Below are 22,170 nucleotides of genomic sequence, written 5' to 3'. Positions count from 1 at the left end.
ACATTGCTGGTGTATGCACAAACACATTTTACTGATCGAGTATGTGACCAGAAAAGTCTGGAGACCCCTTAGTCAAACCAGCTTTGGCTGTGTGTATAGGCGGGGAGGAGGGATGGTGATGTTTGGATCATCCCAGAACCCACAGACCAAAGATAGCAAAGTCCAGAGGTTGACTGAGGCATCCTTCAAGGTCCAGCAACAATGCCCCCTCCTCCAGGAAGCCTCCCTTGCCTTCCCAGACACAACTCCAGCTCTCTGATCTGGGCTCCTCAGCCCAGGGTTCCAGAGTCCCAGGGTCCCCTCTCTCTGACCCAGCCCTGACCGCAGAGGGGTCTGTGTCTAGAGGCTGAGGGCTCTCTGGGGTCCCAGCAATGCCCAGGCACAGAATGGGTCGAGCAGAGTTTGCTGAATGAATGAATGAATGAACGAGTGGAGAGTCTGTATGGCCTGAGATGAATGTGAACCAAAAGAGGCTTGGCTGTCAGGGGTGAGGAGGGTTGGGTGAGGCTCTGCTCACCGGGGCCACACTGGGGTACGGAAGCAGCTGCAGGCCAGACATCGAAGGCCAAGGTTGAGGAGGCGTGGCCAGCGGAAGAGCAGGCGATGGGAGGTTTGCACATACAGGCTGCCGGAGGGGTCCACGGCTTTGAGGGCGGTCAGCGGAGTGTAGCGGGTGTTGGTCTGTCTGCGCAAGGGTGGTCTGGCTGAGCCGATGACCTTGACAATTACCTGTGGGGTAGAGCCCTGAGTTTTGGGACCCAAGGAGAGGGGGGTTCCGTAGGGAGGGGCCCCCTCACATACCTGAGCCATGTCCTGGGGCTCTGGGCTCCCCACTCACCTTGGCCACATCCTGTGGGCTCTGTCCCACAGAGTGAAAGAGCTCCCTGGAGGCCGGGAGGTACAAATCCCGAAAGTAGCTCAGGGTGTCAGCGTCAGTGCCTGGGAACTCGGCTGTGGAAACCTGCTCCAGGAGCTTCCCTTCAAATTCGGTGGCCACCGGGCCCGGCTCCACCAGGGAGATGCTGGGAACAGGGGTAAGGGGGAGAGGGTCTTGAGCCCCAGCACACTCGCTGCCCCATTTTGCCCATTACTGTCCATCTTTCCTCTTCACGCCCCTGCTTCTCCCATCATTGTTTCATGCCTCCTTGCTCCCCCACCTCCTCGCTCCTCCCCTTCCCTTGTCTGTCCCATCACTGCCTTCATTCCCCAGTCACTGTCCAAGTGCCCATCTCACAAGATGTTGAACTGCAGCAGCTGGACAGCCAGACCCTCGAAGAACCCCTCCATGGCGAACTTGGAGGCCGCATAGACTTCATTGAACACGACACCTGAGAGGATTACAGGAAGGTGGGCTCTTTGGGGGTCTGGGTGATGGGCTCTGTAGGTCCAGAGGGATGGGGTCTTGGGAGACAGAGCAAAGAGGATTTAGGGATCAGAGCATATCTGGGGCCAACCCGATGGGTGTATGTGATGGGAGCATATGGGGTCAGGATGAGGTTGTCTTGGGGTGCCAGGTCCCACCTCTTCCTGGCAGTGTTCCATCCACCCTCAGCCCAGGGAACTCTCCTATTTCCCTCTATCCTCTAAACCCTTGGGCCACTTGGGCATGGGATGCCCAGGGTCCCCAAGGGCAAGCGCCATTCACCAGGGTCTTTACTGGTCCCTGTTGAGCAGTGAATGTGTCCCCCTCCCTTCCAAGATCAGGAGATTCAGCTGCAAGAGAGGCTGAAGGGATGGAGCTGAGTAAATGCAGCTTTTCCATGACAGGGTAACAAGTATGGTGGATTCCTTAGGGGACTGCTGGGGAGGGGGGCAGATCCGAGGAAATTTCCAGGGAAAGGAAGGGAGTCTAGAGAGGTTCAAGGAGGAAGGGACCGGGAGAAAGGATGACAAGTAGATGGCCTCCATAGTAGGCCCATGGCAGACATCATTAGTCGATCTCTGCTCTTTTCCCTGCAGAACCTCAGAGTCCCAGATCTAGACATCTCTGGAGCCTGGTGGGAGGTGTTTGGCCAGAAGGCGCCTCAGGAGGAGTGCTGATGGTTCCTTTGAGTTTTGTGGGATGGTTGGAAGAAATTTTGGGAGGTTTCCAGAAGTGGGGTTGATAATGGATATGGATGGCCTTTGGCAGCATCTGTACCACCCCTGTCTATTCCTGTACCATGATAGACATAGTTAATCTATCCCAGAACTTTTTCCTTCTGAGCTGCAGAATGCTTCTCAATGCAGGCACATTTAGGGAATGTGAGCTAAAACCTAATTGCCATCCTTCCAGCTGGGAGAGGGTCAGACGCTGGGAGGATTCCCAGGGGTGCAGCCCCAGGGCTCACCTTGCAGCCCCATGACACTGCTGACCACCACGATGTGGCCCCGTCGTCTCCTCTTCATGCCAGGAAGTACAGCTTTGACCAGACGGACGGCCCCGAAAAAGTTGGTATCAAAGACGGTCTGCATGGCAGCTAGGCTGAGCCCCTCCAAGGGCCCCACCAGGCCCACTCCAGCATTATTCACTAAGGGGGTAGGGCTGAGGCTTACTTTGAAGTCCCTCAACTCTTCTAGTGTCACTCCCCCAGGGACACTCCCTAAATGATCCCACCCCTCCCCCACTCCAAGTTCAGGGGTAGTCCAAGGTATCTTGGACGGACAAATGTGAAGCATTGATAATCTTTAAATATAGTTCAGCATTTGTTATAGGGGACTCTGAGCCCTGGGTAGGGAAGAGGGCTGCTGGGAACAGCCTCAACTTTAATGTATGAGCAATTCAGCTCTGACCCCAAATTGCATCAAAACAGCCACACCCTCCTTAGAAGACTGTTTAGGGACCATGAGTTGCTTCTTCATCATGCTCCTTCCCCACAATGACTCATCAAATTAATTTTCCCAACCACATATGGTTTTCTCCATATGTGAGAATTTCTATTTGATAAAATCCACCCTATCCCCAGGTCTCAGTATATTTCTTATATCTCTAATAAACTGAATGGTATCCTGGGCTCTTAGCCAACTGATCTACCCTTTCTGTCCAGGGTCAGATGTTATTAGGGAAACAAGAGAGTTAGTGCCCAGACACTGGAAAGAACTTGCTGTGATAAGGATCTATGCTTAGGCCAGGGAGGGGGCGAGTGACCCCAGGGGATGCTCAGACTCACCCAACACGTCCACTTCCCCTCCCTGGATGCAGCTGAGACACTGGGCCACTGACTCATCACTGCAAACGTCCAGCTGGGCCACGGTGAGGGTCTGACCCAGAGCCTCCCCAGCAGCTGCCTCCAGTGTCCCCTTCTTTCCCAGGTCCCTCATAGTGGCCACCACTGGGGACAGAGAACAGAGTTGGAGCAGGCACTAGGTTCCTTTACCCTGTGTGTGGACTTACATGTTCCTGTGATATTTTGCATGAGTAGTCACAGAGGAATGGAGACCCACAGATTTATACACCTACATTCGTCATACAACCACAAATGCATACTTGTGTACAGATATGTGTATATACTTCCATCCATCCATCCACTCATCTAGCAAACATTTATTGAGCATCTACTACACCCTATGCACTATTCTAAGTGCTGAGGCTATTGCATGAAATAAGATAAAGTCCCTGCCTTCACAGAATTCAAAACCAGTAGGTAAGACAATAAAATAAATACAGAAAAGATGGCTTGAGAAAAGAAATGCATGCACACCTAAAGTCAACATATGTGCAAATATGCACATGCAAGTGTGAATAGCCCCATTTACATCATCAGCGTAGGTTCCAATTTATTGAACACCTACTATATGCCAGATAATATGCTAAACACATTTATAAACACTAACTCTAATCCTTACAAGAATCCTATGATTAGGTCGTTGACTTGTTTTCCAAAGATGGCCTCAGCATCTTTTATCACACATGCTCTTCTAAAACCTAGCTGCTCACCCATCAGCCCATGAAATCTGATTCCTCTCCCCTTGAATCTTGTGGCTAGTTGGGAATCAATAGACTATGGTAGAGGTAACCCTGTGTGGCTTTTGAGATTAGGATGGAAAAGATGTTGCAGTTTCTGCTTTGCTTGCTGGAATACTCACTCTTGTAGGCTTCAGCCACCCTATAGCAGCCCAGCTGTCCTGAGGCCACCATGCTGGGAAGAAGCCCAAGCTAGCCAGATAGAAAGACCACATGTTCCAGTCTCCTCTGAGCCCGAAGTGCCCAGCTGAGCCCTTCCAAATTCATGACCTTTGTAAACCATGAGACATAGATGATTGCAGATGTTTTATGCCATACATTTTGGCATACAGCTGTGTATGCCATACACCCCATACATTTTGGGGTGATTTGCTTTTAGCAATAGTAATCAGAACACATAGGTAATATTATTGTCCCCATTAACACACTGAGGCTTAACATAGTGAAGTTTCTTGCCTGCTCCACCCCTAGCAAGTGTGAGAACTGAGATTTCAACCTGGGTTCGTCTGAATGCTGATCTCATGCAGCTGTACACATGTTTGCACCCACCCCCCCCAACGCCTGCACCCACAGTCACACACACATTTGCATGTTGTCTGTGAGCCCATGTAATTCACAGGTGCTGCACACATGAATGGGACCACATGCATCTACATATAGTGACAAGCATGGGCCCAGGGGCTGGGCTACCTGAGTTCAGATCCAGACTCTGCCAAGTTCCAGCTTGGGCAAGGACCTTTGGCAGTCGGTGCCTCAGTTTCCTCATTTCTAAGATGGGGCAAATGAGAGTGTCCGCCTTTTCGGGGTGATGTGGGGATTAAATGACTTTCTATATGCAAAACACTTAGATGGAAGCCTGGCACATTGCAAGCAGTCAATAAGCATCATCTTTCAGCAGTGTTAGACACTCATCTGCCAGCCCACAGGGACACACACTGCACAACTACCTCTCTGCACACTGGCACCCAGACTGTCACACCCAAAGCTGTGCATGTCTCTAAGACGAGGGTAGAGGGCTGGGAGAAGCAACTCTGCCAACTGGGGCAATGCCCTCACCCCTGCATCCTCCTCTTAAGCAATGGCCCTTTGCTTACTTCGACTCCAGTGTGCTCTGGGTCAGAGGTTCCCATGGGCCATTGATCCCAGAGTGGCAGGGGGCCGAGTCTCTAGACCTAGAGCCCCCTCCTCCTTAAACCCTCAAGGTCAGGGTCACTTAAGAGGCTTATCTTGGAGCATTAATCTGGGGATGAGTGGGGGTGGGGACTCTTAGGGACTGACTAAGTGAAACCTCAGAGAAGCCCTCCCCAGCCAGCCCTTCTAAAAATAAATATCACCCACACCCACCCCACTTGTTTTATTTTGCTTCTGACCACTTATCTGCACTAGCCACATCATACGATTTAAACATCTGTTTATTGTTTGTTCTCCCTCACCTCCTCCACTACATCACTACCTAGAACAGAGATTTTTGTCTATTCTGTTCGCAGCTGTGTTTCTAGCACCTAGAATCTGGCACCCAATAGATGCATTAGAAATATTCTTTGGATGAGGGGATGATTCACAAGCAGAGGTGGGAAGGGGGCCTCCGTGTGTCCAGGGTCCTCCCCAAGCCCACAAATGCAGTCGAAGTCATGGACTAGTGGAAATAGTGCTGGGAGAGCTAAGGGTCTTGGGGAGCCATGCCCACCCCTGTCCTTCCCAGCCTCACCCTGGTCCCCTTACCCTGGTAGCGCTGCCTGGGGTCTCGAGCCAGCTGCACTGCGAGCTCCAGGCCAATTCCCGAGGAGCATCCTGAGATCAGTACAGTCCAGGGTGCGTCGGCCATGTTGATCCCTTCCTGGACGCGTGACCTCTGCTGGCCAGCACCTGACTCCCGCCACCCGTCCTCTGCTCATCTGTCCCCTCCTAAGCACGCCCCACCTGCAGGATGAAAGGGCCCTGGGAGCCCCCAATTATGAACGGACTTTGGGCAGGCAGCTGGGGGGAATCCCTTCACTTCAATATAGCTCCTTCCGGGCTTCCCTGGTGGCGCAGTGGTTGAGAGTCCGCCTGCCGATGCAGGGGACACAGGTTCGTGCCCTGGTCCGGGAAGATCCCACATGCCGCGGAGCGGCTGGGCCCGTGAGCCATGGCCGCTGAGCCTGCGCGTCTGGAGCCTGTGCTCCGCAACGGGAGAGGCCACAGCAGTGAGGGGCCCGCGTAACGCCAAAAAAAAATATATATATATATATTATATATAGTCCCTTCCTTTTATATGTCAAAAATGTCCTCTCGCTGCTACACTCAAAACTGGGGGCTTTTGTTATGATGATAAATTATCCAGGGCTGGGAGGAGTTTCAGGCGGTGTGGGGAATAAGTGGAGGTGTTCTCTTGCTGTCTCTACTCTGGGCAAAGAATCTGTGATTGGAGAGAGGGGACCAAGAAGAGTGTGGTCCCAGAAGGGTCCGTTCAAAGAGAATGGGCAGAAATGTCAGAAGGTGCGATTAGACTATAGGAAGAACTTCCCAACAGAGCAAGGCAGAGCAGGAACTTTATGAGCGTTTTAGCTAGGAAAGTCTTAGTCTCTGATGTCCCCGGAGAGAGAGGAGGAGCAGCTTGGGGAGATTCCCTCTCCTCCCCCTCCTCAGGGCCCCCCTCCCCCTCAGGCCAGATGGGGCCCCACCCCCTCCTCCCTAAGGACACAGAGTCTCTTTGTCTGAGGAACCAGAGGCTGGGAGGGAGACACTGCCGGCTTCTCCCTCTTGGCCTGGGGGCGGGGAGAGTGGGCAGTTCAGGGCCCGGGATATGCCCCTTGGGTTCCTCCCTGAGGAAGCTCCTTCAGATCCAGCATGTCTGTGCTTGTTCAATTGCACAGACAGCTCCACCTGACCTGACCCGCTGGGGCCCCCTCACATGGGGGTGGGGGCGTTCCAGTGGGGTGAGGGGGGGTTCCGCCTCACCCCAGGAATGGCAGGGGTCCACCCCTCCCGGTGGCAGTGCCCTGCTTAGGGTAGGGCCATACACCCTGATTTAATGGGCCATGTGTGAGAATGGAGCTGGGGCATCCATCTGGGGACTGAGTCAGGCAGAAGAGGGCTAGGGATGGAGGTGGGAGCCTTTATTTGAAGACTGAGTTTGGGGAAGAGAAAGAACTGTGAGAACTGTGTTTTGGAATCTGTGGTGAGGGTTTGGGTGTGGGGCTAGGGACCCCATTTTGGAATCTGGGGTGAAGTTTGAGGTGGGGTGAAGATCCCTTATTTAGGGACCTGCAGGGAAAGTATGGAGTGAGGTCGGTACCTCTTATTGTGGGACCAGGCAGGTGGGTGAGAATTTGGCATCAGAATTTGGGGCCCTGGCTGAGACAGAAAGGATCTGGTATAAAGCCGTACCCCCTAATTCCAGGGCCTGGATGGAGGCTGGAGGTTTGAATGGGACTAAGATCTCCTTTGACGAGGCCTGTTAGGAGAAAAGGGTTTGGGCTAAGGCTGGGACCCCGGATTCTAAGGGTGGGTGGGAGTGACCCTCCTCCGACCCTGTGGGGCGAGGCAAGAAGGGCCCAGCTCCCGGCCCGCGGCTCCACCCCTAGCCGGGCAATCAGAGCTCAGCACAAACTTTCCCAATTCCACCCACCAGCTGTCAGCTACCCCCCCTTCCGCGAGCTCCGCCTGGCCCCGAGCTGGAGCGCAGGGCGAGGCCAGGGCGGGGTCTCGGGCAGTCTCCTGTGGATCCCGAGTGGAGCCGGCCGCCGCGAGAGTGTCCCGAGCCCGTGGAGTCGCCGCGCCCCGCAGCCGCCCCGGCTGGTCCCCCGCCTTGAGTGTGGGTGCCGCGGGAATGGGGAGTCGCCGGGGCCTGGGCCAGCCGCGGGCCGGCCTCTGCCTGCTCCTGGTGTCTCTGCAGCTTCTCCCCCGGACGCAGGCCGGTGAGCCGGGAGGGAGAAAATAGGACCCGGAGTGCAGGATCCATCGAGGCCCCCAAAGACGGCGTGGAGTCGGGAGTCGGGGGCGTGCATGGGGGCCGTGCACGTTGCGCGTGGCTACGGTGTGGTGTTGGGGGACGAGTGTCTGACTCTGGGCGGTTTGTGAGTGTGACAGCTTGGTGGGGGGGGTCGGGGAAACGTGTGACCCTGTTTCCTGGGGGGGGGGGGGGTGTGGCAATGAATGCAATTTATGGATATACATGTGTGTAACAATGTGCATGCGGCCATTTGGAGTGAAACTCTGTGTGTGCAGGGTGTGGGAGATGACGATGATTGTACGGACCTGGGTGATGGGATATGGCCCCTGGGCGAGTATGTGATTGAGTTGTGGGTAGGGGAGTGTGTGTCTGTATGGGGGGCTGATTTTGAGAATAACCGTGTTTGTGTTATGCGTGTGATTGTGTGTCTCTGGGTGACCCTCTGAGGACTGTGGTTGTGGTTTGGGAGGCTAAATACTTGCCCATGAGGGTGATTCTCAGGGGGATGGTGGATGGTGAGCGGGGACTAGTAGGGAAGAGGGTTGATCTGGGATTCAGAGCTCCCTTTGCGTCTCCCCAGATAGCGTCACCTTATTCCCCTTCTTTCTCCTCTGCCCCTAATTAGCGCGCGCCCACCTCCTTTCCCCCCATTTCTGCCCCCTCCCCCCTCCCCGCCCTCCCCTGAGCCGGGATCAGCACCATGGACAGGGCCTCGGGAGGGCCTCGGTGAGGGGCGAGGCGGGGCGGGGCGCGGGGCGGGGCGGGGCAGAGCACGGGCGGGGTCGGGGGGAGTGGAGGTTGCTTCCCCAAGCTGAGCGAGCCTCGGGTGTTTTTTCTGAGGAATTTCTCAGGGGCCCCCCAGGGGTCCCGGGGGCCGCCGGACGGGTGAGTCAGCGCTGACGCACGCCCAGCTGCGCGAACCTGGCTGGACGCCGCGCCCCGCCCCGCAGGGTTCTGGGTCGGGGGCGCCCCGGGGTTCGGGAAGGTCGTGGTCCCTCAAGTGGTGATTGAGGGGGGCTTCCCTGGTCTGAGATACCCGAGGTCAGGCCCTCCCCGTAATCCCTCCCTAAGGTGAACTCAGGACCCCAACACACCCACCCCCACTTTCTCACTTTCTCCTTTTCTCTGCAGTCCAGGGAGGTGTGTGTTTACGCGGATAATCCCAAAGTGGCCTATGCCCCACTCCCACGGTCACACATCCCCACAGTCGTGCGGTCTCAGGCGTGCACTCAGAATATAAGGCCCCTAGGACACGAAGAACGTTAAACACCTAGGGCCCACGCCAAGGCAACCCCATCAGCCACCCGCCACACGGTCACAGCTTTTGTCATCCACCTACACTTTCAAACTCTCCCACATGCTTCCACTGGCATCCATACAACGCAGTCGACGTTCTCAACCAGTCACCCACTCGCTGACTTGGCCACACTCTCACATATAACCACACTCCTCCATCTGGAGTCTGAGCTATTACTATCACAGACTCCCATGCATCACCTGCAGGACCTCGAGCTCACTGCCGGGACCCCAGGACAAGTCCAAGAACTGCACCTAATTCCTCCATCACAGGCCAAACCCTCACAGACATCGACGCGCCACAAAGCACACGCTCAGCTAGTCCCTGGTCCCTACAGAGTCACACACGTGCTTGCACAGTCTCATGCATGGAAACAATCACGCATGTACCTATTTGCACAGACACTCACACCTAGGCTCTCCTACTCATCTGAGAGGGTCCCAGTCATGTCCCAGCCCGATCCCTGCCTGCCTTCTTCCACATCCTAGACCCCACTTAGCCTCTCCATGGGGTCCTGACCAGCACAGGGGAGAATCTGTGGGGGAAGGGCAAGCCAGTTGCTTGACAGACTGCCGCCCCCTGGCCCTGCAGGCAGGACTCAATGCCTCTTGTGTGTCTCCTTGTCACAAAGCCAGCCATGGAAAGAAAGGGCAGTTGGTTTCTGAAAGGACATTACAGAAGGAACACAGATTGAAGCAGGAGACATTTGGGTTAGATGCTGGGAAAGACTTTTAAAATGTTAATGAGCAGTTGGTCAAGGAGAGACCCCTTCCCAGTGCATAGAAAGTGGAGTCTGGGTGAAAGGAGAGACTGGGAGAGCCACACTGGGTGGAATCATGGACCTCAGCCCTCCCCTGGGCCCCCGCCCAGAGAGGGGGCAGCTGGGATGATCATTCCATGGGGGAGTGACCCTTGTGGTCAGCAGAGCCTGGGAGCCCAGATTTTAGCCCCAGGGGACTGTAACCCAAATACCTCTTAATAACAACCCAGCCACAGAACAGGCAATTAGAGATTAGAGATGGGGCCGGTGGAGGGTTAGGGGGGTGGGTGCCGAGGGAGAGTGAGAGAGAGATGGAGGGAGTAATCCACACACAGAGATATATAGAGGCACAAAGATAGAGGTATGCAGAGAGAAACAGATGTGAGACCGAGGGAAATACCAATAGCAGAGACAGAGAGCTAGAGGGTGAGAGAGAACTGGGAAATAAGAGAGGGAGGGAGAGAGAAAGACTGATTCAGAGTTGGACACAGAAAGTGGGACAGAGAGAAGGCAGGGAGGGGGAGAGAAGAAAAAAAGAGCAGAATGAGGTTGGGGGCAAGAGAGAGCTGAGGTTGGAACAGGGCTCTGGAGAGTCTGGAGACTGAGGGGTCCGACCCAGGAGAAGCTGGGATGGGGGGGCCCTCATCCAAACCCCTGTCTCCCCCAAGTCTGGACCCCCACCCTGGATCCCAATGGTGAGGTCAGTAGAGCTGCCCCTAGGGTGAGGTCATGGCAGAATCTGGCTCCTGCCAAGAGGCTGGGTCAGGGGGTCAGTGGGACAGCCTGCTGGGGGGGAGGGGAGATCAGGCAGGAGTTTGGGGCTCAGGGGAAGACCCCGCCCATCCTTGCCCAAGCCATGTGGTTCCACTTAGCACTGGCCAGGCTGCACCGGGTGGGGCTGGTAGGACGGCCTGGGTTAGGATCTCACTGGACCAGTCCCTTCCTTTGCTGGGATGAGAGGGAGAGGGTCAGAGGGAGGAGGTCAGGAGGTTATCAGAGAGAGGTGATCAGAGGATAAGGTCAGAGACGGTGATACAATGGGGAGGTCCACAGGTCAGATGGAAGAAACTGGGATAGGAAGAGGGAAGAGGTCAGGTGGTAGTCAGAGGGAGGTGGTCAGGGTCAGGCAGAGGAAGGTCAGAGGGGGTGGCCAGGAGAAATCAGCGGGGATCAGAGAAAGGATGGTCAGAGGGAGGAGGTCACAAGTGATGAAGGTCAAGGAGGAGGTCACGAGTGATGAAGGTCAAGGAGGAGGTCAGAGGGAGGAGGTCATGGGTGATGGTGGTCGAGGAGGAGGTCAGAGGGAGGAGGTCATGAGTGATGAAGGTCAAGGAGGAGGTCAGAGGGAGGAGGTCACGAGTGATGAAGGTCAAGGAGGAGGTCAGAGGGAGGGGAGCCCAGGGAAGAGGTGGGGAGAACACACACAAGGAGCCCCTCCTCTCTAAGCGGGTTTCCCCTGGCAAGGGGGCTTCAGGCCTGGGAAGCAGCCCCAGGGAGCTGGTGCGGGGGAGTGTGGAGAGGGGGACAGTTTGGCTCTGGGGCTCAGGCCAGGAAGCTTTGATTCATCCCAGAACTAGGTCAGCTTTTTTTTTTTCTCACTGAAAACCAAGGGAAACAAACAGGAGTCAACAGGCCGATGAGGCTGGAACAGCTGTGGAGTGGTGAGGGGGGTATGCTTCCCAGGCCTGCTCCTTCCCTCTGACCCACAAACATAGCTGGGGGCGGCTGACTCCCCCAAACCCGAGCCACTCAAGCAGAGTGCTGGGCTTGTTGTAACTGCCCCGCACCCTGGCTTCTTTCCGTAGCAGACCCTGTGGATGTGCTGAAGGCCCTGGGCGTGCGGGGGGGCCGGGCTGGGCTCCCTGAGGGTCCCGGCCTCTGCCCCCAGAGGGTGCCGCAGGGCGACCGGGCGTTCGGGGTGGGCAAGGCCAGCACTCTCGGTGTCCCCACGTGGGAGCTCTTTCAAGGTGAGTCAGGGTGAGAGGGGCTGTGGTTCATCCTGGGAGCACGGGTCCCAGTCGGGCCATCTGAGCTGCCCCTTTCTCTCTGCCCTTCCAGCTGGGCACTTTCCCGAGAACTTCTCCGTGCTGATCACTCTGCGGGGCCGGCCAGCCAACCAGTCTGTCCTGCTATCCGTCTACAATGAGGGTGGTGTCCGGCAGCTGGGCCTGGCGTTGGGGCCGGCTCTGGACCTCCTAGGTGACTCCTTCAGCCCCCTCCCCCAGCAGGTCAACCTCACGGATGGCAGGTGAATATGGGGAGGGTGGGAGTCCCAGGAGAGGTGAGATGAGAGCACGCCCCCACTGAGACTGTCCCCTTGCAGGTGGCACCGTGTGGCGGTCAGCGTGGATGGTGGGATGGTGACCCTGGTGGCTGACTGTGATCCTCAGCCCCCCGTATTGAGCCAGGGACCTCGATTCATCAGCACAGCTGGACTTACTGTGCTGGGGACCCAGGACCTCGGGGAGGAGACTTTTGAGGTAGCACTTCAGTGATGGGGGAAACTGAGGCAGAAGGCAGGAGGGAGATTTGTCCACAGCCTGAATCTGGAGAAGAGAACGGAGAAGGGAACTATCCAGCTTCAACTTAGCACCAGGAAGCTGAGGAAGGGAGTGCCAGGCATCATGGTTTATCTTTGTGGCATGTGCCTGTGAGACTGTGAAGCCATGAATTGATCATTTGTGATGGTGCATACTTGGCTGATGGTGGGAGGATAAGGGTGTGATGTGTGACGGCGCTGTTGGTTGTGTCGGTGTGTGATTCCAGCAAGGCAGAGAGTCGTGTGGCTCTGTGACAGATGTGTTTTCGATGTGGTCATGACAGTCCAGGGAACTCATCATCTTGTTTCCCTCCTTATCCCTAGTACCTTGAAGGGCACCTGGCACACAGTAGGTGTCACCATGTGCCGCGAGCGAAGGAACAAATGTGCCTCTGATGGGACAGATGTTGTGGGGTGTGGCTTGTGGTTGTGGTTTGGTGTCACCCTGATAGAATCTTCCTTCTCTCAGTTTTTTGGGGCAGAGGGATTTCTGGGGCTATGGTGGGGCTACCCCCTCCCTATACTTAGCCTGCTTTGGGTGGAAAAACACCAGACCTTGATGCTTGGAATGGGGGTCAGAGTCAGCCTGCAGACCCCTTCCCGGACCCCCACTCTCTCCCCAGGGAGATATTCAGGAGCTGCTGATAAGCTCAGATCCTCAGGCTGCCTTCCGAGCCTGTGAGCAGTACCTTCCTGGCTGTGACGACCTGGATCCTACAGCCACAGGGGTGAGTAAGGGGCTTGTCCTGAGGTCGCTGGCTGAGTCATCCCTGGCTCCAGGTCTCAGGAATGAATGAATTCTGAGCCCTATCCAGGGGGCTGAGTGACCCCTGCCCTTAAACTGTTCTTAGGCATGAATGACCTTGACTTCAGGTCACATAACTGACCCTTGGCCCCTCATCATATGATTTACCTTGACCCCAGGTCCCAGGGCTGAGTGAGCCCTGGCTTTAAAACATAGGACCAATGGACCATGTGCCAGCATGACCCCAGGTGATCTGAGTGATGGGGCCTCCACTCAGGGAATCTGGACCCGACTGGAGTCCTCTTCCCAGGTACACCAGGGGGAGCCAGAAACCCCTCCCCCTCGGCGGAAGGGGAAGGGAAAAGGGAAGAAAAAAGGGCGAGGTCGTAAGGGGAAGGGCAGGAAGAAGAAGAACAAGGAAATGTTGGCCCTGAGTCCACCTCCTGTCTCCCTGGAGAACCAGGTAAGGGGTCTGCGATTTCTCCCTTCTGTTCTTTGACCGCCCTGCTTCTGGCCTCTGATTCCCACTGATCCCTTGTGCCTCATCCAAGGTCTCTTCCTCTTGTCTCCAATAACTGACCTTTGACTTCTCTCAGCTGACCAATCACTGTCGAGGGGTCTGGTCCTGTCTTAGGTGCTCTATCATATCTCCCTCCCAACTTCCAGGTCTGCAGGGGGACTAGAGAGAGGGGGCACACCCAGTTGAGTACCTTATGATTAGGGGGCTCTTGATGAGGGCTACTGCTTAAGGGGAGCCACTGGCTGGGGTGAATGATGGGCTCGTGAGTTAGCATGTCATTGTTTGGGGTTGACTGGTTGGGGTCATGGGTGAGGGTTACTCATTGGGGGTCACTAACTGGGGGGACACTATTAGGCCTCCCTGATAGAGATTGCTGGTTGGGGGGATCATAGTAGAGAGATACTGACTGAGGTTGATGTTTGGGGGTTTCCTAGTTGGAGGTCACTGTTAGAGGTCATCGATGGAGGCCGCTGTTGGTGTTATTGGTGTCTGTAGTTTAGGGTTAATGGTGTGGGCGGGGTCATTGCTGAGGATCGCTAGTTGGGCAAGTCACCAGTGGGGGACCACTGATTAGAAGGCACTAGTAGAGTCACCAGTTGGGGTCACTAGCTGGGGGAGTGCCTTTCAGGGGATCATGGATGAGATAGTTTGGGAGTCCCCGATGGGTAATTCGTTGGGAAGTCATTGATGGGTCACTGGTTAGTGGAATTACTGTTTGGGGGTCGTTGATCAGGGAGCACTAGTTGAGCTCACTCATGGATATTCGTTGTCGGAGGATCTCTGGTTAGGAGGAATGATCGGTTAGGGGTCACTGGTAGGCCTTATTGGGGGTCACTAGTTAGTACTTATTGTGGGGGGGTCATTTGTTGGAGAGGTCTCTGGTTGGGAGAGTAACTGGTTGGAGTCATTGATGGGGGTCATTAATTGGGGGGCCACTGATGGTTCACTGGTTATAGAAATAACTGGTGGAAGGCCAATGATTCGGATTATTCGTAGGTGTGTATGGGTCATTGCTTAGGTCCCTTAGTGGGGATCACTTGTCATGGGTCATTAATTGGGGGTCATTAATGGGTCACTGGCTGTAGGAATAATTGGGGGCCATTAGTTGGGGGTCACTGGGTAGGTGTCCCTGGTGTGGGCCACTGGTCGGGGTCCTTGGTTGGAGGGTCACTGGTTGCACTACATCTGCTCGCCACATCAGTGGGGAGAAAGAGGGTTATCACTTCAGCCTAGAACAGAGACCCCAGGAGTAGCCTACCCTTTCTCAGCCCCTTCTTTAGCCTTCACCTGGGCCCCCAAGGGCTGTGCGCCCTTGACCCAGTTCCTCTGCAGCTGTCCAGGCCAGGAGGACCTCCCACTCCTTCTCTGACTGAGGCCTGGCCGGCTGACCGACTGCTGAGATCTGCCTTGGGAGAGGACATATGGGATAGGCTTCCAGGAGTCTGGCCCTGAGTGGTGGACATTGACCCTGACCCCTGGGCTTTGGAGCCAGCCCCGCTCTGCCTTCCAGGCCTTCCAGCCCTGCCAGCGCTGCCCCTCCTCCACACACAAGGGCTCTCCCTGCTGGCTGTCCTTGTCCAGCCAGCACACCTTCGCCTGCACTGGCCAGCCCCCTGCCCCATACCCCTCTGATGTTTTTTTGGGAATCCTCCTCTGACCCCCTCCCTAGACTGGGTGCTCTGGGAGAGAGAGTCTGTCTCCTCCTTCGTCTCCCTTTTGTCTTGGTTGTCCTGACCCCAGACCTGGTACCCTCTCTGTCCTTCCTCCAGACCTCCACTGACATCCCCAAGACAGAGACACCAGCTCCAACTCTGCCTCCGACTCCCACGCCTTTGGTCATCACCACAACTGTGGCCATTGGCAGCAACATCACCGTCCTAGAGGTTGTGGGAAGTGGACGAGGCTGGAAGGGAAAGTCCTGGGACAGTGGTGGTGGCAGACAATGAAGAGGTCAGGGGTAAACTTTGGTCTGTCCCAATGTCCTCAGGAGAGCTTGGACCCTGACAATGGAACTGAACTGGGGACCGTGGAGACTGAGTTAGCCAGAGAAGAAGAAGAAGAAGGTGGTCCCACCATGGGCCCCCACTTCCGGGCAGCAGAACAGTCATGGAGGACTGAGCTCCAGATCTTCGCTGTGCGTCTGGGTGGCTGGGTTAGGTGCAGGGGGAGGGACTCTTACCTGGAGCCACACATAGCTGCATTCTCTTTTTTTTTTTTTTTTTTTTTTTTTTTGTGGTATGCGGGCCTCTCACTGTTGTGGCCTCTCCCACTGCGGAGCACAGGCTCCGGACGAGCCCGCTCAGCAGCCATGGCTCACGGGCCCAGCCGCTCCGCGGCATGTGGGATCCTCCCAGACCAGGGCACGAACCCATGTCCCCTGCATCGGCAGGCAGACTCACAACCACTGCGCCACCAGGGAAGCCCTGCATTCTCTTTTTTGCTTTCTTTTTATCTTGCCTAGAATGCCTTCCCACCACCCCAGTGCAGTTGACAAATATTTATCTACAGATACTATGCTAATGTGACAGGCATTGTGCTAATGAATGGCTCTGTGGGTAGGGTGATTCATTTGGTTTTTAGCCTAAGCCTGATGAGAAGCCACTTGAGATGGAATACGATCTGACTTGGGAGTTTTCAAAGCTCTCTCTGGCTGCTGAACAGCATATGGACTGTAGGGGGAGCCAGAGGGGCAGCAGGGAAACCAGCAGTCTAAAACAGAGTGGTGACCTGGATGAGGGTGGTGGCTGTAGTGGTGGCGGTAGGGATAGAGAAAAGTTGGGCAGATGGGGGACATGCCCCATTTTGCTCTTGCTGCTGTACGTGGAGAACGATGCAGAAATGACTGGGTAGATGCACGGTGGCACCACTGAGTAGGATGGGGAAGCCTGATGGAGGAGCAGGTGGAAAGTGACAAGGATCTCATTTTGGATGTGCTAAACTGGCAACCCTTGTTTGATTGTCAATGCGAGTGATTGGTTAGAAAATTCTGGAGTTCAAGGAAGATGGTCTAGCCTGGAGATAAAGACTTGGAACTCATCAGCGGAGAGATGCTATCTTCAGTCAAGGGATGAGATTGCCTAGGAAAATAAGGCAGACGGAGAAGGTGTCTAGGTTCTAACTTTGGTGTTGGACAGGGGAGAAGGTGAATAATCCTAACCATCTTACTCTGAGTGCCTGTTATGTGCTAAGCATTGTTTTAGCTTCTTTATCTTCCCGTGGGATATATACAGTCGGCATTCACCCACACACTTTTCAGGTGAGGCCATAGGAGTTGGATAAGTTGCCCAACGTTGCTCAGCTATTGAGAGGCAGCTCCAGGATTAGGACTCCACACTATGCCCCAGGGTTCATGTTCTTCACCTTGCTGCAGCATGGCCAGCTTGAAACTGGAGGATGAGCTGCTCAAAACATACTGGTTGAAGGAAGGACAGCAGAGACAGCTCAGAGGGTGGACTCTCTGCACGCATGTGTGCCTGTGCGTGTGTGTGTGTGGTGAGTGGGAGGTAAGTTAGCTGAGAGTTCTATGTCTCAGTTCCAGGGCTCACACCTCTTCTCTTTTCATCCCCTGCCCCAGGGCGCTGGGGAGAAGGGAGAAAAAGGAGAACCGGCCGTGATTGCACAGGTGAGGGGCCTGGGGCTGGAGGACGTGGCGGGGTCTGTGCTAGAATGGGGGTCACACTTATTTCTCCCCCAGGGACAGCAGTTTGAGGGACTTCCAGGAGACCCAGGACCCCAAGTGAGTCATGGCTGCATTCCCCTCTTCTTGTCTTTTACTTCCAGTTGGGGTATTTTATCCTCTGGGGTGGGGAGCTGGGGTGTAATGTTGCCAGATCATTTGAAGACGATTGGATATTTGAGGCTCAAAAGATGAGTAAAAATAGGGGTTGAGATGTAAAGTTGGGGTTTATATGTGTCAGTATAGTATTGAGGGGCCAGGGGTGGCTCGGTGATGGGGTAGGAAGGTCAGCATGGGGTCAGTGTCAGTGGTGGTTTGGAAGTCAGCCTGGCTCAGACTTTGCATTTGTCATGACCTCTGTTCCTCTGTCCCCAACAGGGGGTGGTTGGCCCCTCAGGTCCTCCTGGCCCCCCAGGATTCCCTGGGGACCCTGGTCTACCGGTAAGAGACTTCCTCTGGGGTGTAAACTCCTGGGGGAGTGAGGTTTCAAGTTGGCAGCATGGCTGCGACTGGAGCTGGCTCTGACCCCGCCTCTTCATCTTCCTCGCCATCTGGGAATTATCATTCTGGCTCCTCTTCTGTCTCTGGGAGGGGGGGCTATCCCCTGCCTTTCTCCTTCTGTCTCTATCCCTGAGTGTCTTTCATCTCTGTCTTTCTCCCTATGTCTCTGTGCCTGTTTCCTCGTCTCTCTTTTGTCTGTCTGTCTCTTTCTGTTTTTGTCTCTTCCACTTTTTATGACTCTTTCTCCTTCCCTCCATTTCTCGTTCTCTCGCCTTCTCTCTCTTCTCTCTCTCTCTCCCTGCCTCTGTCTTTCTCTGTCTCTCCCTCCTTTCCTCTCTCCATCTCTCTACCTTCACCTCTCTCTCTCTCTCCCCTCCCCCCATTTCTCTCTGTCCCCTCCTCCCTCCATTCTTTCCTCCATCTCTCTCTGTCTCTGTCCCTCTCTCAGGGCCCCGCTGGCCTCCCAGGAATCCCTGGCACTGATGGGATCCGGGGTCTACCAGGCACTGTGATCATGATACCGGTAAGAGGCAGATAGGGTGGCCCAGCCTTGGGGAGTAGAATCCTGACCAAGGAGGGGGGCCTCTCCTGGAGGCTCCCCTCACTACTAGTTGCCCCCTAGTTCCAGTTTGCAAGAGGCTCCCTCAAAGGACCCCCAGTCTCCTTCCAGCAGGCCCAGGCTCAGGCAGTCCTGCAACAGGCTCAGGTGAGTGAAGGATAACTGGGAGACTGTCAGGGGGGAGAAGGGAGGACATTGAGAGAATGCCAGAGATGGGAGTTGGTGAGTAGTCAGGAGACAGGTGGATATTTAACTTCTGATGATGGCTTTGTTCCCCTGTCTCTTCAGCTCTCTATGAAAGGCCCCCCTGGCTTGGTGGGGCTCACTGGGCGCCCAGGCCCCGTGGTGAGTAAGGAGACTGCGTGGAGTGGGGAGTGCATCAGTGGAGATGACTCTAACTCAAACTCCCTCTAAATGCATTACCTTATCTTTCTTCCTCCAAGGGTCTCCCTGGGTATCCAGGTCTGAAAGGAGAGATGGGAGAAATGGGGCCACAGGTGAGATTGGTGGGGGTGGGGACAGGGTTGATGGGAAGGGTCTTCTCACAGGGTTACAGGATAAAGTGCTAGCTGGGGAAAATGGCAAAGGGGCTGGGGTTACCCTTGCAATTACTGACATTTTTCTTCCTCCTTTCCTTTCTCTTCTAGGGCCCCCGAGGACTTCAGGGACCTCTTGGACCCCCTGGAAGACAGGGAAAGATGGTGAGTGACTCCTAGGTCCTCAGCTCATCCCTTATCCATCTCCCAACACCCAACAGGAGCCTCAGCTCTGTGCTCCCAGGGTCTGCTGGTGTCATTGGTGGGATAAGAGCACTGAGGAGAGGGAATGACAGTACACTGAGGGTGTGACAAAGGAGTCTGGCCAGGTCCCTGAGTCTGGGAGGACTTGCAGAGGAATGATGCTTGAACTGAGATCTGAGGTATAACCAGGGAAAAAGGAGAGGAAGGGCATTCCAAGTAGAAAGAACAGCACATGCAAAAGAAAAGACTGCCACATTGGGGGAAATGATGAACAAGATAATTCCAGATAGTTTTTCTTTTAAATTTATTTTTTGGCTGTGTTGTGTCTTTGTTGCTGCGTGCAGGCTTTTCTCTGGTTGCGGTGAACAGGGGCTACTCTTTGTTGTGGTGTGCAGGCTTCTCATTGTAGTGGCTTCTCTTGTTGGGGAGCACAGGTTCTAGGTGTGTGGGCTTCAGTAGTTGCAGCACACGGGCTCAGTAGTTGTGGCTTGCTGGCTCTAGAGCACAGGCTCAGTAGTTGTGGCGCGTGGGCTTAGTTGCTCCGCGGCAGGTGGGATCTTCCCAGACCAGGCACTGAGCCCGTGTCCCCTGCATTGGCAGGTGGATTCTTCACCACTGTGCCACCAGGGAAGTCCTCCAGATAGTTTTAAAGTGCCATGAGGAACATACAGCAGGGAAATTAATGGAGACTGAAGATGAGTGTTCTTAATTTTTATGATGATGATAACTTGAATAGAGAAAGGGCACTAGGGCTAAAGAATAATGGATGGGTTTGAGATATATTTAAGAGGTCAAATTGGTACATATAGGGCTTCCCTGGTGGCGCAGTGGTTGAGAGTCCGCCTGCCGATGCAGGGGACACGGGTTCGTGCCCCGGTCCGGGAAGATCCCACATGCCGCGGAGCGGCTGGGCCCGTGAGCCATGGCTGCTGGGCCTGCGCGTCCGGAGTCTGTGCTCTGCAACGGGAGAGGCCACAACAATGAGAGGCCCATGTACCACCAAAAAAAAAAAAAAAAAAAAAAATTGGTACATATAGAAGCCCTCAGCATAAGACACTGCATGAGGAAGGTGCTCGATACATGGTAGTAGATATCTTGATGATGTCACTTCCCCCATAGGGCCGCCCTGGAGCAGATGGGGCTCGAGGCCTCCCAGGGGACACAGGACCTAAGGTAGGTGATGGGGCCAGGACTGGGACTTGGAGGGACTGTCAGGGCAGAGGATTCAAAGCTCAGCTGGCGTTTCTTTCTTTCTTTTTTCTTCCAATTTATTTTAATTAATTTATTTTAAAATATTTATTATTTATTTATTTATTTTGGCTGTGCCGGCATGCGAACTCTTAGTTGCGGCATGCATGTGGGATCTAGTTCCCCGACCAGGGATCGAACCCGGCCCCCCCTGCATTGGGAGCATGGAGTCTTTCCCACTGGACCCCCAGGGAAGTCCCTCAGCTGATGTTTCTTTGTGCAGGGTGATCAGGGCTTTGATGGCTTGCCAGGGCTGCCTGGAGAGAAGGGCCAGAGAGTGAGTGTGTGAGACCCCTCCCCCATATCCAAGCCCCCTCCCGATGTTCATGACACCTTCCCCACCCCCAATATCAGAGCCTCCATTCCTGGGTCTGAGTCCTCACCCCTCATACCCCATCTCCTTTCCTGGGGGCTGGTCTCCACTTTTTGACTCTGAACTGCCCTCTGTGTTCCCCACTCCAGGGTGACTTTGGTCATGTGGGGCAACCTGGCCCCCCAGGAGAGGATGGTGAGAAGGTAAGTTTGGAAGAGAGTTAGGGGGTGGTTTGGAGGCTAGAAAGCCAGAACAGGAGCCTGGGGGAGGGGTGAAGGTCTGCACTGGAGAGTCAGGAGACCCCAGTGGGGCTCAAAGAGACAGGCTGAGAGTTGTGGGGTCAGGACTAGAGTTAAGAGGTTAAACCCAGGATTGCAGGTCCAGGATTGGGGTCAGGGGCCTGAATCAAATCACATATACGCAGTTGGCTGCATCCAGCCACACACTCTGACTCTGAGATCCCCTGGAAGGGGCTGCCGATATGAGAGAAGGTGATTCTCTGAGGGTTATACCTCCTCCCTCCCCAAGTCATATGCTTTCCCACAGGGAGCAGAGGGACCTCCGGGGCCCACCGGCCAGGCTGGGGAGCCGGTGAGTATCAGGGACCCCTGGGCCCCTTGCCTGGCACAGGGGAGGGAGTCAGGACTCATAGGACCTCAGAGCAGTGATGCTGGAGTAACATTCCTACCTCCTTGCAGGGCCCCCGAGGACTGATTGGCCCTAGAGGCTCCCCTGGCCCCTTGGGACGCCCGGTGAGAATGTCGCTGTCTCTCTACGTCCCACTTGTCTTTTTCTCACCCTTCTCTCCTCTGCGTGTCCATTTCTGTTGCCTGGGTCCTCTGCCCACTCACCTTTTCACCTGTGCTTCTCAGTGTCTCAGACGCAGGCTCCTGTGCATGGGTCTGCCCTGGTCTCACACCCTCTCCTCCCCCAGGGTGTAGTTGGAAGTGATGGTGCTCCAGGTGCCAAAGGAAATGTGGTATGTGTTCTGATCCCTGACGCGTTCTGACACTCTGACCCTAGGACCACCCATATCCTTGTCCGCTCCCATGATCCCTCCATTTCAACTTCCCTGACACCTCAACACCATAATCCCTTTCAGCTTCACAGAACCCTCACTTTCTCCCCAGGGTCCTCCAGGAGAGCCAGGCCCCCCAGGACAGCAGGGAAATCCTGGGTCCCAGGTTTGAGCTTTCTTTCCTGACGGAGGGGGCGGGTTGTAGTGGGGCTCAGCCGAGGTCATAGACCGCTCCTGGCTTCCCCAGCCTCTGCGCTTGCTGCCGCTTTCTCATGCTTTCTTTCTCTCTTTTTAAAAAAATGTTTCCAGGGAATCCCCGGCCCCCAGGGACCCATTGGCCCTCCTGGGGAGAAGGTGAGTGACAACTCTCCCAACCT

The 22,170-nt window shown here is 55.1% G+C and overlaps 2 protein-coding genes across 3 annotated transcripts in view; one reads left to right on the top strand and one right to left on the bottom strand.

The window, feature by feature from the left end:
- Positions 1–513: 513 nt before the first annotated feature.
- On the bottom strand, positions 514–5,768 carry RDH8 (retinol dehydrogenase 8; the record flags this gene model as incomplete). The annotated part of the gene is made up of 6 exons (XM_079702444.1): positions 514–729; positions 839–1,022; positions 1,235–1,328; positions 2,331–2,510; positions 3,150–3,311; positions 5,666–5,768. 6 exons carry the CDS (start codon positions 5,766–5,768, stop codon positions 514–516), a joined length of 939 nt encoding a protein of 312 aa, XP_079558570.1.
- Positions 5,769–7,754: 1,986 nt separating this feature from the next.
- COL5A3 (collagen type V alpha 3 chain) overlaps positions 7,755–22,170 on the top strand; it is a gene marked incomplete at both ends in the record, with an annotated part of 37,437 nt that continues 23,021 nt past the window's right edge. The window contains 24 exons of one of the 2 annotated variants that reach the window (XM_079701741.1): positions 7,755–7,842; positions 11,743–11,901; positions 11,993–12,182; positions 12,258–12,414; positions 13,097–13,201; positions 13,529–13,681; positions 15,508–15,624; positions 15,726–15,872; positions 17,313–17,360; positions 17,433–17,474; positions 17,793–17,855; positions 18,364–18,438; positions 18,538–18,621; positions 18,763–18,819; positions 18,918–18,971; positions 19,122–19,175; positions 20,334–20,387; positions 20,686–20,739; positions 20,925–20,978; positions 21,322–21,366; positions 21,474–21,527; positions 21,710–21,754; positions 21,906–21,959; positions 22,103–22,147. In XM_079701741.1, the coding sequence (XP_079557867.1) occupies positions 7,755–7,842; positions 11,743–11,901; positions 11,993–12,182; positions 12,258–12,414; positions 13,097–13,201; positions 13,529–13,681; positions 15,508–15,624; positions 15,726–15,872; positions 17,313–17,360; positions 17,433–17,474; positions 17,793–17,855; positions 18,364–18,438; positions 18,538–18,621; positions 18,763–18,819; positions 18,918–18,971; positions 19,122–19,175; positions 20,334–20,387; positions 20,686–20,739; positions 20,925–20,978; positions 21,322–21,366; positions 21,474–21,527; positions 21,710–21,754; positions 21,906–21,959; positions 22,103–22,147 (1,998 nt within the window). Of the gene's footprint in view, positions 7,843–11,739; positions 11,902–11,992; positions 12,183–12,257; positions 12,415–13,096; positions 13,202–13,528; positions 13,682–15,507; positions 15,625–15,725; positions 15,873–17,312; positions 17,361–17,432; positions 17,475–17,792; positions 17,856–18,363; positions 18,439–18,537; positions 18,622–18,762; positions 18,820–18,917; positions 18,972–19,121; positions 19,176–20,333; positions 20,388–20,685; positions 20,740–20,924; positions 20,979–21,321; positions 21,367–21,473; positions 21,528–21,709; positions 21,755–21,905; positions 21,960–22,102; positions 22,148–22,170 lie in introns of both variants that reach the window. The other variant, XM_079701740.1, reaches the window with a different exon arrangement.

The sequence above is a fragment of the Hyperoodon ampullatus genome (genome assembly GCF_949752795.1).
Source record: "Hyperoodon ampullatus genome assembly, chromosome: 4".
Lineage (NCBI taxonomy): Eukaryota > Metazoa > Chordata > Mammalia > Artiodactyla > Ziphiidae > Hyperoodon > Hyperoodon ampullatus.
Note: the sequence above shows the minus strand (reverse complement) of the source record. Positions and strands in the feature narration are given on the sequence as shown.